At 48.6% G+C, this 14,409-nt stretch overlaps 1 protein-coding gene across 1 annotated transcript; it reads right to left on the minus strand.

Annotated features, from left to right (window-relative positions):
- Nucleotides 1–74: 74 nt before the first annotated feature.
- hsd17b12a (hydroxysteroid (17-beta) dehydrogenase 12a) lies at nt 75–13,829 on the minus strand. The gene is made up of 11 exons (XM_037452322.2): nt 13,431–13,829; nt 6,025–6,071; nt 5,573–5,648; nt 4,393–4,500; nt 3,710–3,774; nt 3,554–3,598; nt 3,140–3,174; nt 2,354–2,435; nt 2,168–2,233; nt 1,501–1,650; nt 75–1,404 (listed from the first exon to the last, which is right to left on the minus strand). Exons 1-11 carry the CDS (start codon nt 13,606–13,608, stop codon nt 1,264–1,266), a joined length of 993 nt encoding a protein of 330 aa, XP_037308219.1. The 5' UTR covers nt 13,609–13,829; the 3' UTR covers nt 75–1,263.
- Between the last annotated feature and the right edge of the window lie 580 nt (nt 13,830–14,409).

Below are 14,409 nucleotides of genomic sequence, written 5' to 3' on the forward strand. Positions count from 1 at the left end.
GAGTATGAAAAATAATCTAAAAACCTCAAACCTGTCCTTAAATCAGTTAAGGAAGGAACACAACTACACCACTGTGCTGTATGCAGAACTTTTATTAACAAACAGTAGAAAACAAATTTGCCAGCTATATTTTAGACATTTTAATTTACATTTTTTGATTTCCAAGCATATTTTTTAAAAAAAAAGACTTGTTACACAAACGGAGGAGCATTCACACGACCACTTCGTTAGGCACAGGTCAGACCAAGTCGCATGGAATATTCATTTGTGCATAAACATGTGAGAGGAAGCGCAGTTCTCCGTTTTTTTTGCAGCAGTCTGTAGGTATTAGGCGTTTTACTTTGAACTCCAACTGAAGGGAACATTCTATTGCTGCGAAATCCTCTCAAGAAACACTGGAGGAATGACTGCAAATGCGCAGCAGTTGAGGTTTTTCTGTCTTTGAAGGTTTACATTTTGATTTAAAAAAAAAAAAAAGGAGGCACAAAATGGAGGAACTGTGTAGTTCACATGCGTATTGCAGCAGCTGAAATACATCCTTTCAGAAAACATTTCTGAACCAGACAACCTCTGGTTTGCCTGACCTATAACCTGCATTCATTCTCGGTAGAAAGGCACTTGTGATGAATACCAGTTAATGAGAACACTTCGGTTTTAGGAGAAGTTAAGCATTTGTGCAACAACAACCCACCCAAGTATAATTTTTAAAGTATTTTGTTAACACCCAAGATTACATATATAAAATAACAAGAAACCAATGCAAGACGATGGCAGTTCAGTAACGAAAGTAAACAGACGTAATAGAAAGCAGAGGTTGCCATCCCTAAATGGCTCATTGGCTTGTAAACAGAACTAAGTTGGAGGCTAGTCTTAAAATCTGTCAGAGTTCAGCTTGTGTGTTCATACTAAATATAAAATAAATTATTTTACAAATATATAAAAAGATGCCCACCACCATTTTCCACTGCTTACAACAGCAGGGTTAACAAATCACTTATTCTCTGTTGTTTATCATCTCCACCATGAATCAGCGACTGAATGTATTGCGTCATCTGTCACGAGAAGCACTTTATTTTCACTTCTTCAGCCCCTTTCCTTCTTTGGCCGTTTCTGTGCTTCCACCTGACTACACTTCCTGAAGGCGCACGTTGTGAGATCTCAGGTAACCCGGGCGGATACCACAAAAAGAAAAAAGAAAAAAAACGCACACCACAACCTCCACTTTCCTCAAACGCTGCACCGAGGCCTGAAGAGCTCGCCTTCCTAGTCGCTCTTCAGAGCTCCTCCGTTCCTCTGCTCGCGCAGCTTCTTGCGCTGCAGGTACCCGGTGCGCTGCAGGCGGTTCATCCTGGCGCCGAAGAAGATGACCAGCTTCATCGGAACCAGCTTGGTGGTCAGCCAACCCTGCGAGGAAAAGAGGGGGGGGGGGGAACGCAATGAAATGAGATTTGCAAAAGCATGGTCCAATTCTCATGTAGCTTCAAGGTTTTCTCTTCTCACCATGACAGCGTGGGGGAAGTAGCCGTTGGTCTGGCCCTGCAGACCCACAGTGGAGAGCTCAGCCGCCACATAGCGCTCCGGCGTGGGCTTGTCCAGGGTGGGCTTCTTGATGCGAGTCATTTTGGTGACCACGAAGAACGGCAGCACGCTCTGCAGGAGGACAAACAAAGTAGAGGGTTATTCATTGTATCTGGAAGCTCTGGCACCAACGAGAGGAGGGAGGGAGATTTACATGTAGAAGATATTCAGTATGGGATTTAACTAATTTAGTCTCTCCCACAGTTGAACTCCGTGAACACTTTCACCACCAGGGGGCACAAGAGGGAACTGTACAGAAGGAGCTAAAAACAGAACAAAACAAGGCTCGTGTGGAAAAACGGTTTCAAAAATAACCCTGCTGCAGAAGAAAAAAAAAACCACAGCATTCATGAATGCGTTTTCATGCCGTTGGCTCAGGATTTTGTCAATTCTTTTTGGATAAATCACACATCCCATACCAGGCAAAAGTTTCTATAAAACAGCATTAGCTCAAAGTCAGTGGGGAACCATGTTAAAGCTGTTCCACACTCTTCCTGATTTAGGCCTTAAGAGTTGAGAACACATCCTTGGGCTAAACCCCCCCCCCCCCCCCCTTTAACAAATCTCATTAGACAAACCCCAAACCCACCTGAATGATGATGCCTTGACGCCTGTACTCCTCGTGAAGGCCACGAGAGAAGAAATCCACAAAGGCCTGCACATAGAAGGATGTAAAAAATACATATAAAAGATCTAAAAACATTGCCTAATCCTCATTAAAACAAGCAAGATACAGACAAAATGTTGATGAGTGACCTAGAAATGTAGAATGTACCTTTGTGGAGGAATAGGCCGTAAGCAGAGGGACGGGGTACATGCCGCTTGCGGAGGAGATGTTCAGGATTACACCTTTGGACCTGAGAAACAGACGAGGCAGATCTAATGAATAAGTCTTTAATGACTAAATTACGTTGGTTTTTTTGGAATTTTTCCACTGCTGCCATAACAACGCAATCTCCACCACAGGACTTCCCTATATTTCCTATACTTTATTCTCCCTTTCTTCCAACCCACAAACTATTTTTTTTTTTTTAAATAGATGTTTGATGCTACGGGATCCCTTTGTGTGTATTTGTGAGTGTGCTGAATGCATACAGGCAAAGTGATGCTCCACACACACACACACACACACACACACACACAGCTAGTGGCTGTGTGTGTTGCCATGGCAGCCTGTTGCTGCAGTGATGTAGTGGAGGGACGCTCCTGCCTCACACGGCACCAAATGTGCCTGCACCGCTATTGGCCAGCGGGAGTCACATGGGAACAGAGCAGCCAATCGGGCGGGAAGAGCACTTTGTGTGAATTGAAAGCCTGTCAGCATCGCGAACAAAGGAGAGGAAAAGAGATGCAGTGATAAAAAGGGCTTGGTGAGGATCTCTTATCCCCTTCTTAGATTACTTTTTTTTTTAAAGCCCCCTTTAAAAAAAAACAGTTTCCAAAATATCTGTTTAATTCTTCAATGTACTGTGTGGCCTCTCCACCCACAACCCCAATCTTTAACTCGGCTGTTTGACTGCAGTCACGTCGCAAAACATGGAAGCCCGTTATTTTAACTCACCTCTTACTCATTCTGGGCAGCACCAGACGGGTCATCTACAAAAGGAACAACACCACAAGCCCAGTTACAGTCAGCAGTCACACAAAAACAATGATGAAAACTCACGAAAGAGACTCGAGTGGACTGGGAAAGAGAAGAAAAAAAAAAAGTTAAAGACAGAAGAGAGAGAAAGCGTGGGTGGCGAGTACAGACAGCGTCGGTGTGGTCCACCGTTGCTTTGGGAACAAGTGAGACACTGCAGGTACCACGGAGGAAACAGCAGGAGGGAGGGAGAAGAAACAAATGGGGGGGGGGGGGGGCCCTAAAACTGACCACAAACTAGAGGTCAGGTACAAAACAGGTTGTGTGCAAACCACTGGGCTACAGCTACTTTGGAGATATTTCGCAACCCCCCCCTCCCCACCCGAGACTCACCTGGCACACTGAGGTGATGTTGACGTTGATCATGTTTGTGATGAACTGAAACGCAGGAAGCACAGGACACATAAGCCACCTTTCACTCACCTTCACTCACGATGAGAGCAGCGATTCCGCATCAGAGAACAAACTAAAAAGAAGTGAAACACTCACGTTGTCGAGGTCGGGAATTTCCAGGTAGTACTCGGGGTAGGGGTACGACACGCCGACGTTGTTTACTGCAGGGGACAAAAAGGAGAAGAAAAACAAACAAAAAAACAATTATTCTACAGGGTCCTGATGGAGTAACAGGACATGGTCCCGTTGGTACCACCAGGTGGCAGCAAAAGGCAGCAGGATGGAGGCCCGTATTCCACTGCACACAGAGACAGGCCACACCTTACAACCGGTGGAGCACAATTGGTATCATTTATATAAAAAGGAAAAAGAGGACAAAGAGTTCTTTCAGCGTTCCGCTAAAAAGTACAACGTGAACCCTCGGGTCTAAACGTCTGAAATGACACCGGCAGCCGATGTTATGATGCAACTTCAAACGTTTATCATTTAACATTTAATAAGGTTTTATGAAATTAAAAGAAGAAATGTAAAAAAAAAAAAAAAAAAAAATGCCCCGCACAAAAGAGTTTTGTTCAAGCATCACGTCTCACACAGCGATTCGACCACACCTCAGTCACCAGGGTGTACACACACACGCACACACACACAAACGCACACACACACACACACACGCACGCACACGCACGCACACGCACGCACACGCACGCACACGCACGTCCTCAGGGGAAAGGGTTGAATGTGAATTGGACAGTCCTGGAGAAAAAGAGACCTGCTCTTACCAAGGACTCCAATTTCTAGACCGGCCAGGCCCGCCTCGATCTTCTCGTAGATGTCCGTCTTGCCAAAGTCGACTGCAATGGTTCTGGTCTCGACTTTAAACTGCTCCTCTGGAAAAGGGAGAAACACGTGTCCTTTTAAAAAAATAAGGCCACAATGATACTAAGGCAGGGCAACGGACAAAGAACTTGAGCTGTAGGAACGTCACATTGTTAGGAAAACAAAAGTGCCTGTCACTCACTCATTATGTGTCAGAAACATGGCTCTACAACAGCAGAGTCCTCATTCAGTAACCCTGGATCCATTCAAATGAATGGAGCCGGAAACCAGTCAGAGCAGAACTGAAGAGGGCACTGTGTACCAGCAAACCAGCCCAGCCAGCTTCTCCACCTCCGACAAACCCTCCCTCCACCTCCACGGCGGGTTTAACGCGCCTGCTGCAATTACAATTTATTGTCCCAAGACCCGTTTAGCGGATAGGCAGCAGAGGGAGATCGGTAGTGTGTGAGTGGATATTCAAAGCAAGCTTAAATGATGGGGAATCTCAGCGGTACGACAGTGTGAAAAAAAACAAAAAGGGATGAAAAGGGTTGGGAGCCTCCCTGAGATCCATATCCAGTTTATTTTTTTTTATTATGTCAAAGAAAACGATAAAAGCCGCTTCGAACATTACGGCAAAGACCAAAAAAAAAAAAGGTTTCCAAATTGGAGGATTCATCTGGGGCTGCGCTCCAAAGTCAAATGAGATGACAAAGACGCGCTAGGTGGGAGAGGCCGGGCCACGAGCCGAGGAGGGCGGCGTTTTGTCAGACTAATCGTGAGGAAGGAGTGCCAGAGTTTGGCATCTCGTTACTACCCATCAGCCCCCTCCGAGGACTCTGAGCACGACCGGGGAAAGTGCTCCGCGGGGAGACGTCACTTCTTGAAAAGTCTCTTCCCATCGGGAGAGAGAGGGGAGGAAAGAAGTTCCTTCATGAGAACGGCTCATTCGCCAAAAAACGTGTAGACGTGAACGAGTTCTTGTTTCCAACTAATAACTCTGAGGAACAGATGGTTCCCCCCCCCCAAAAAAAAAAATCATCAAGAATAAAAACTACTCGCAATGTGAGATTTGGTAAAACGAACTTAGTGAGTTTTTTTGGGATATATAGCAGCAGTGAAAATCCGTCCGGAAGCACTTACTTAGCGACGTGGCCACGTCCTCCAGCTTGTCCTGGGAGCGACTGATCAGCATCATGGCGAATCCTCGGCGAGCCAGCTGCAAAACACACACACACAACCGTTAGCAACGGACGCACAAACTGGTTGGTCTGTATCCCTTTACGTGGGTCGAACGCCTCGGACGCACAAAGGCTCAATCCACACAAGGGGATCTTCATTGGCACGTTGATTTGACCGTTCAGGTCACAGGAGGTGGGTTCATAACTGACGGTACGAGGTCAAAGGTCGACCAGCCAGCCCCACCCAACGTGTGCTCATTATACGCATGGACTCTTCCGTTGATGAACCCTTGGGTGTGTTTTATACATTAATAGGCCCATAAGAGCTGTACCCTACTGTGGCCTATGAGCGAATCGTGTGTGTGTGTGTCAGAAATGAAATAAAACCAGAAAAAAAGGGTTCTGGAGCCTCACCTCCTCCGCATAGGATTTCCCGATTCCATCCGTGGCTCCCGTCACAACTGGAGAGAGACAGAAGAAGAGCAATGAGGCGAGGGAAGGATCTCGTCTTTTTACAACACACCGTTCAGCTTCCGTTCAACCAACATGGGAGTACTTCTTTCCAGAAGTCCCGAAAAGTGTTCTTGAGAATGATTGATGTGATTCTTTAACCCCCGTCTGACGTCAGCAGCGGTATTTCACTGCCTAGTCACGCAGTACATATAAAAACAACAAAAAAAAGAAAAGAAGAATGTGATCGTCTTTGTTCACGGGCTGCAACACGCCTTCACATCAGGTTTGACAACCTCCGGGTGTCACAATGAGGTCTCGGGGCCCCAAGAAGCAAGACTTCAGTGTGGAGCAAAATCCAGTCTCGACCGCGCCCGGCGACACTATTCAGCAGAGCTTCTTCACCACCAGCGTGGCGTTCAGGATGAGGGCAACAGACTCCAAAAAAAAACAAAAATTTTGGAGTCATCATTTTGGCAAATACCACAACGCAATAGTTAGGAGCCCAATCAAAGATTCAGAGGGGACCGGCGATGAGATGGAGAAGAACGAAGATCCGAGGCGGTGAAGGAAAGCCAATTTGCAGTTTACACAAAAAGGTGGAACGGGGGGGGGGGGTGGGGTCTTCTATAATTCATAGAAGCACAACAGAAATGACAGTAAAGTGGCAGCATGGTGGTGGTGTGAGGCGGAGGTCGTTCGTCCTCCTCACCTCGTCAGGCCAAACAGGGCTATTTTTAAACATTCACTGCCCATCAACCCGAGCTCCTTGACCGAGGATGGAAATAAGGAAGGAAAAAAAACCCTAAATGAAATGCAGGGGGGTGCGGCGGCGGGGAGGGATACTCAAACAGTCGTGCATCATGAATATATCATCAGCCCCGGCTTAATGAAAGATTAATGGACGTGGAAGACATTCTCTGGCAAAGAGCTGGAGAGCAGGAAAAAAAAAAAAGACGAGATGAGAGAGGGGACGCGGGGAGGAGGGAGCGATGACGAACATGGAGCGGCACAGAAGAGGAGGGTGAAGTGGGGCAGGGAGGGATCCTAGGGCCGGGGCTAAAAATAGAACCGGAGCGAAGCAAGAGAACGAATGGGTGAAGGAGAAAGAGGCAGAACGGAGATGGCGGAGAAGGAGGAGAAGGAGGAGGAGGAGGAAACAAGTGAGCGAAGAGGAGTGAGAGTGGCACAAAGTCAAAGAACGAAAAACAGGGAGCAGAATCTCTGGTTATTTTTAGACCCCCCCCCCCCCCCGCAGCGTTAAGAAGGAAACGCTCCTCGGGCAGAAAAGGCTCAATGGGCGCGCGGCTCTCTCTGCGGACGCTGGTGGGGGCAAACGGAGGCATTTGCTGCAAACCAAAATGGCTGAGGGTGGTTGGCGGGCGAGGCAACAACCATCTCGCTATGAAATCAGCTCTGTCCCAATTTGCCCAACGAGGGACGGTGGCTTTTTTGGTTTCATGATTTGCAGGGAGAAGTCCCTCAAAGGCCTTTTTACTCCTGCAAGGATGGTAGGAGAAGGGGGGGGGGGGGGGGGGGAGGGCATGGTCGTTACCTAGGAAGAGATCATATCTCCAAACTGACTCCAGATAAGTGGTTAAGAGGGGACGAGGCGCAGGGTCACTCAGACCCACAACACACGCGGTCCAGAAGAACAGGACACGTACGTCTTCTATTCATAAAATGACAATTCATGAAGTTATTTGATTTAAAAAAAAGTCAACATGAACGAAGTTACAACAGCAACCGGTTCCATCGAGTGAGGACCGACCGATGAGGAATGGCTTCTCCAATTCGGGCACGGAGCTCTCGCAGGAGGCCGAAGGTTCAGCTGAACTAGAGAAAAGAACCAGAAGAGCCACATTCCTGTCAAATGGCACTTGCACGGGCCGATAGTTGCACCTGGCCAGAAAGTGCTAACATGCACGTACAGTAAACGGCATTTCAACCCCAACACCGAAGGAGAAGAAGGAGTTTTGCAGCCAAAGGCACGTGTGGCCTCACGGCTTGAACCGGATCGGGAGCATTTTAGGAGGAACGCTGCCCATCTTCTCGTCCCTAAACATCTAGAACATTTCTACCAAGTGGGAAACCCTCCTCGCTGCAGGTTTGGATCCTCTGAGATAGTTGAGAGGCAGCCGAGCGGTGTGAAGAATGGACCTTTACACTCAATACTAAACATTTAAAAACAAGTCGAGACTGATGTCTAGTCGTTTGTGTGTGTGTGTGTGTGTGTGTGGGGGGGGGGGGGACGAGGACACAGCTCCGTGAGTCATTTCCTTTTGGTCGCCGAGTTTCCGTCAGTTACACAAACAAAGCATATTGCAGATTATGGGCCACGCCTGAAATGCAGCAGAATGAGACGAGATGCAAACCGATAACGGTACGACCGCCCCAACGTGACAAAGGAGGCTCACGACCACAAAAAAGGCAGAGTGCGTGATGGGGGGTTGGGGGGGGGGAACTGCCATTCCCAGTTTGCTCCTCCATCCATCCATCCCAGCGCCCAACTGGTCCACTACGCCGGCTCCAAATCCGGCCTGACGGGGGCGCATTCCACCGCCGCAGCGCCACTGAGCTCAGTACTGCACGTCACGTCCAGAGGTATTGACTCCCCCAGCCTTTTCAGTCTCTCTCCCTCCCTCCCTCCCTCCTTAGTGGAGCAGCCCCTGCCTGCTCACTATTCTGGGGTCTAAAAAAAGCAGCAGGAGGAGTAAAAATAGCAGCGCGCCTTCACTGCCTCGTCTGGGAGCTGCCTGCCGCAGCCTCTGAATACCAACAAGGCCCCCCCCTCCCTCCCCCCCCACCCCCCAAATCACCACGACGACCAGGCTGCTGCTGCATCCTCAGCCCCACACCGAAAGCCCAGATGAGCACTGCAGGCTGGAAGAAAATTGATATGATGAGCACATAACCACCGATACATGTGGAGAATCTTTGTTATTTAACTGTTGAACACACGCGTGTGTTTACAATAACAGAAAAACCTCATCTTTCTATTCACTGTAAAAAAAAAAAGTGTTTAGTTGGAGAGAAACATAATATCTTGTCTACAAATGCCTATGCAAAGAGTGTGAGACAGAGCAAAAATAAGCGCCCCCCCCCCCCCCCCGAACCACCATTAAATCCCCAATTAAGATTCTCAATGAGAGACTGCGCTCCTCGTAATGCCCGTACACTCTCGTTATGTAATCTGTCGCACCCCAAACGCGCCCATCAACGAGCAGCCCATCCCACCTCAGAGATGGGGAGGGAGAGAGGCAGCACCCCCCCCCCCCTCATCCATCCAAAAACACACTATCGGCCCACCTTCAACATTCCAAAGCACACGCTGGCTGCTTTAAATAGCAGGGGAGGGAAGATATAAACAGTCAATGATAATAAAGCTTGATCAGGCCGGGGGGAGGAGAACCTCTACAGAGCTGCTCAAGATATAGCAGCAGCATCTCTTCGTCGCCCCCCCCCCCCCCTTCCTCTTACAATGGGTTACAGCTTTGAGTATTTGTGCAGGAAACCAATAGAAGGACGTGTGTGGATTAAAACAAAACGCCAGGTGCTCTTCACACTTCACGAATCACTCATGCGTGTGAACACCCAATGAACTCTTCTCAGGTTATGGACGCAGGGCAACGGGGGTTACACAACCTCTGGCTTCTGCGAGAACATGACTCCACACATTCTTTGGGTTTGGCGAAAAACCACCTTGCGGGGGACGTCTCAACAGAGACTACTGGAACGACACGTGGGTCTGAAAGGAATGAGTCACTCAACAGACAATAAACCACCAAATATGCCAGTGGTCCGTCAGCGAGCCCGCTTTCCTGCACTCGATGGCCTTGGGAATTTTGGGGCGTGTGAAAAATGTGGTTGAGCAAACTTGGGTGGAGTCCAAATTCAATATCAGAGAGTAAAAAAATAAAAAAAGGAGAGCACTCTGTGCTCCATGAACTCAGACAGACTTGTAGAACTGATAATCAGTAAAGAATAGTTGCAGCAGGAGACCATTTAACTAATAACCGGTTTAACTAAAGTCCCACACACGTTAGATGCCAACATTCCATCTGGAAATGCCCATGTTGTAGTTAAGAAAACAGTAGGAGAACTTAAGAAAATAGTGCTCTTGAAGCGGCAGGATTTACATTTAGCAAATTTGAATGGACGACTTTGTTGCTCATTGAAAACAAGTATTTTAGCTCCAGGATAATACGCACAAACGGAGATGGAAGAGAACAAGAGAACACGCTCAGGGGAGGATGGTGCAAGAAGGTTAGGTGGAGTGAAGGAAAGAGCTTCAAACGAGGGAGAGGATTTCTTTTTTTTTTTTTTACCCAGCATCCCTGGCTTCGGCACGTGTCACGGAGCGTGTCAGTGTTTTTTCTCTCTCTCTCTCTCTCTCTCTCTCTCTCTCTCACACAAAGCACTAGGGGGAAGCACATTCACAAGGATGAAGACGCAGGACCCTGCCTCAGTTGAAACATACCATTCACATGTGTGCCTCTCCTTCCCATGAATGAAGCCACGCTATTCATGAATTTGCCCGATATGCAGTCTTTCATAACACCACGTGACTCGCCTGCAGTTTGTGTTACTAACAAAAGGCACGACTTATGGTTCAATTCTGAAATCCAACAAAACGCAAAACAAAATATTTGTATCTTGTGCTGCACCGATTAATGGCTGCATCCTTTTTACAGTACATTTCCTCAATAAATGTCAAAAGGAGGAAACGCCTCTTTGGAGGCGCATGTCGCATCACTGCCCCTACTGCCTCGACCTGGCAAAACGCTCCCTTTACACGTATACACTGCATCATAAGAAACAAAAAAAGACCGCTAAAATGTCACAAAATAACGTAAAAATATGTAAGTCATAAGAAATGAAACGCGCCATGTTCCAAAGGGCCATTATTTAACTCAAGGTTAAAAAGAAGAAACTGAGCTGCACGCATTGGCTGTGGAGGACGGCTGCGGGTGGATGGATGGATGGATGGATGGAGAGAGGGATGGATGCGCGGTGCAGTGGAGGCTGGGGAAGCCGCAGTGCTTCTCCTCTGCCGCTAGGAGTCTCCTCTCCGAAGGGGAAGACCAGCAGAGGAACTCCAGAGAAATCCCTGCTGCGCAGAGCCTCCGCGCTGATAACGCATAATAATAACTTGACACGAACGGGAAAACGACAAATATTTTTTTTTTACCATGCACACTCGGAAAAGGTTCAAATCGAATGTGACCTCGGGCCAATTAGAATTCAGGGAATTTTAACAGTCTGTGTCTGCAACATAGTCAAACCTGTCTGATCAGGAAACGCCAGTTTTCTGTGTTGCAACAACACCCAGTAGAGCACATGGAAACGCACATGTTTAAGGGTTCAACCCGCAGGTCAGACGTGGGACGTTGTTCCTTTGTTAAAGAATTTAAGTACATGTTTCAAAATGGGGGGGGGGGGGAGGGGGTACGTGATCCATAAGCAAATATCCACTCATCACATGAATGTAGATTAAAATGAGTGGCTTCTCTGTTCACAGATCGCAGTGAAAGTATTTGTTAACATGACAGAATGTTCTCAATAGTACATGGAGCAGAATTGCATGACAACAAATAGTACATGTTTGAGCTTCAAAAGGTTTTCCAACAACAAATAAAACTTTAGTCACAGTTTAAAAAAAGTATTGTGCAACTGCACAGCCAGAAAGACTTGGTTCACGAGGGATGTGGTGGAAGAAAATACGTTAAAGACCGAAACTCCTCCCAACTTGTCGAGATCAGACCATGAGGTGACATAACTTGTTGCGACAGGTGCCTCTGTCTTTTAGTGGAAAGGTGGAGTCACGAAGTGGCCTGAAAAGTAAATCACGGCACCGCCTGAGCGGGCCAGACCTGCACATCTGGTACAGCCGGCCGAGGACACCTCATCCTTAGAACACATCTCCCCTCCTCCACCTGTTCACCTCCTGCCACGCTGCTACCGCGGGCATGTCTGCAAAGAACTGGTTTCGGGGAGCGGCTGTCAAAGATCACGTGTTACACGAGAGAAGTCATGATGGAATCAGTTTAAACGTTTTCACAAACACTACTTAAGAAACCTTTCTATTACCGATTTCACATAAAAATACCTTATACTGCATCAAAAGAATGAGTGCTGAGAAACGGGTTGGGGGGGGGGGGGGTAATACATCTCTATGTGACCAATGGATGACGAGGCGTTGAATAAGCGCATGACTCATCGGTGTGCACCGGTATGGCTCCGCATATTCCAGAAGAAACATTAAGAAACGTACATTAGTCATTCCTCGAGGCACCCTACCTTTGCGTCGTGAGGGTCGTCGCGTCTTATGGCGCACAGGCCAGCCAATTTAACGCGCAAGTCATTACAGCACTACAACAAAAAGAGGCTGATTTGGAGGAAAGATAAACAGCTGAGACTTTACAAGAGGGACAACGTCAAGCATTCAAATCAGTCGGGTGGCCTGGTTTAGTGGGAGTTAGAGGGAGATCCACCGGTCACAGTGCGAAGGGGAGCGATTGGCAAAATTGCGCAGCAGTCTGCTCCAAAACAGGAGACCAAGTGGGTCAGGCCACGGCAGGGCGATTCCCGTGGGACCGGTCTCTGCCAGACTTTAAAAAAAAGAAAAACTCAAGTTCATTAATGAGGGAAATCCAATCTTAACACGTAGGGCAAACCGAATGGGACAAGTAACCGAAGACCCACGCAGAAGCGTGACAAAATACCGCTTGATCATGAATATACAAAAGGTGGGGGTGGGGGGGGGGGGGGGAAGAGTATCAACACACGTGTCAAATTGTTGTACAAAACTAATTCAATGGGGCATTTTGAGACGACAAAAGCTGTGGCAACGATCTTCATGTGGGTCACGTTTTAACTGGACACATGGGTCTGTCTCACATCTTGCGGATGGGAGAAATGGTTTGAGTGAGTGAGCCGGATGAGGGAGCCCGCTGAAAACTGCGCATAGCCTGCGCAATTTGGCTCCTGGCTCACCAAAGTGGGGTATCTCCCCCCCCCCTCACACACCGCTTTCAAATGTGGTAAAAACGCTGACTGGAGGCCCCCCCGTCGTTTGACGCGGGAAGGGAGGGGGGGAAACCAATTGAGCTAATAAGGAGCATTATCCTGCCAGTCAATCAGCTTACCTGCGCTTGTTAAGCAACATCACCCTCCCCTTGAAAAACAAACATGCACACAATGAAGGGTTTTTTTTGTGACAGTGAAGTTTGAGCTAAAGCTCCCCCCCCTCAAATGAAAGAAAAATATTGGTGTTTCCACGTAGAGTCCACCTGCCTACTTTTGTTCGAGCTGCTCTCCGTGACCTCGACGTGTGATGCACGGACGCCGACGGTGAACCCGGGACTCACCTGCCCACTTGCCCAGCTTCGGAGAGAGCAGCTGCCCGTTCCCCAGCACCCAGATCCTGAAGCCCGAGAGCAGCCTGTAGAGCAGCCACAGCGCCAGGGAGGCCACGGTGAGCGCGCCGACCCAGAAGAGAGGCGCCTCGGCCCCGCGGAGCGTCTCCTCGGCGTTCATCCAGTTCATGGCTGCGGCGCTCGGCGTGTGCCAGACAAGTGCGTGTGTGGGTCTGTGTCTCTGTGTGTGTCTGTGTCTATGTGTGCGTGTCAGTGAGTGAGTGAAGATCGCACTTTTAGGCAATGTGCTCTAATTTCCGAGCCGCAACGTGAGCGAGAGTCCCTTTATAAGGAGGTTGTAGCATCACGCTCGCACACTCCCCCCTTCACCAACTCCCCCAACACTTGTCTAGCCTGATTTGAAGTGAAACGCCCCCCCCCCCCCTCACACACCCGCACCCTCCTCTTCCTCCACCCGCCCTCCTCGGATCCTCACTGGCTGAGGCGGACGTCCCTCGGCCGATGCGCCCCGCCGGTTGGACACATCTCCCCGTCGATCATCATCTCGGGGCTTTCCTCATTCATTCGACTTTCTCTGCGAATGGAGGGCGGGTCGAAGCGCGACCGGGACGAGAAGCGATTGGTTCGACATTACGCCAGCTTCCATGCGGCGCCCGTCATTGGCTCTCGCCGGAGCAGGTTTGTTGGGTTTCACTCAGGATTACGAAACGCTGCGTACCCACGCGTTCATGAAAAATCTGCCCACACCACTTTATGAATGAAAGAACACTCTCATTGGGGAAGTGTTTGCTGCTGATCCCGCCCCTCGGGGGGCGCTTGGTGGCAGTTTATTGGCTAGAGTGGTGCCATTCTGTGAGGTCAGCATGCTCCCACCTAGAAATGAGTCACTCTTCTATTTCAGGTATTCCGGCTGCATCATACTGCTGATAATCACTAAAACACGTGACAGCCGGTGCGGTGATTCGTCTGA

The sequence above is a fragment of the Pungitius pungitius genome, chromosome 6 (assembly GCF_949316345.1).
Source record: "Pungitius pungitius chromosome 6, fPunPun2.1, whole genome shotgun sequence".
Taxonomy (NCBI): domain Eukaryota; kingdom Metazoa; phylum Chordata; class Actinopteri; order Perciformes; family Gasterosteidae; genus Pungitius; species Pungitius pungitius.

Coding starts and splice junctions, on each gene's coding strand:
- hsd17b12a (XM_037452322.2), bottom strand. CDS start 13,608: ATGAACTGGATGAACGCCGAGGAGACGCTCCGCGGGGCCGAGGCGCCT. Junction 6,072..13,430: donor GAAGCTGGGCAAGTGGGCAG/GTGAGTCCCGGG, acceptor GTCTCTCTCCAG/TTGTGACGGGAGCCACGGAT. Junction 3,599..3,709: donor AAATTCCCGACCTCGACAAC/GTGAGTGTTTCA, acceptor CCTGCGTTTCAG/TTCATCACAAACATGATCAA.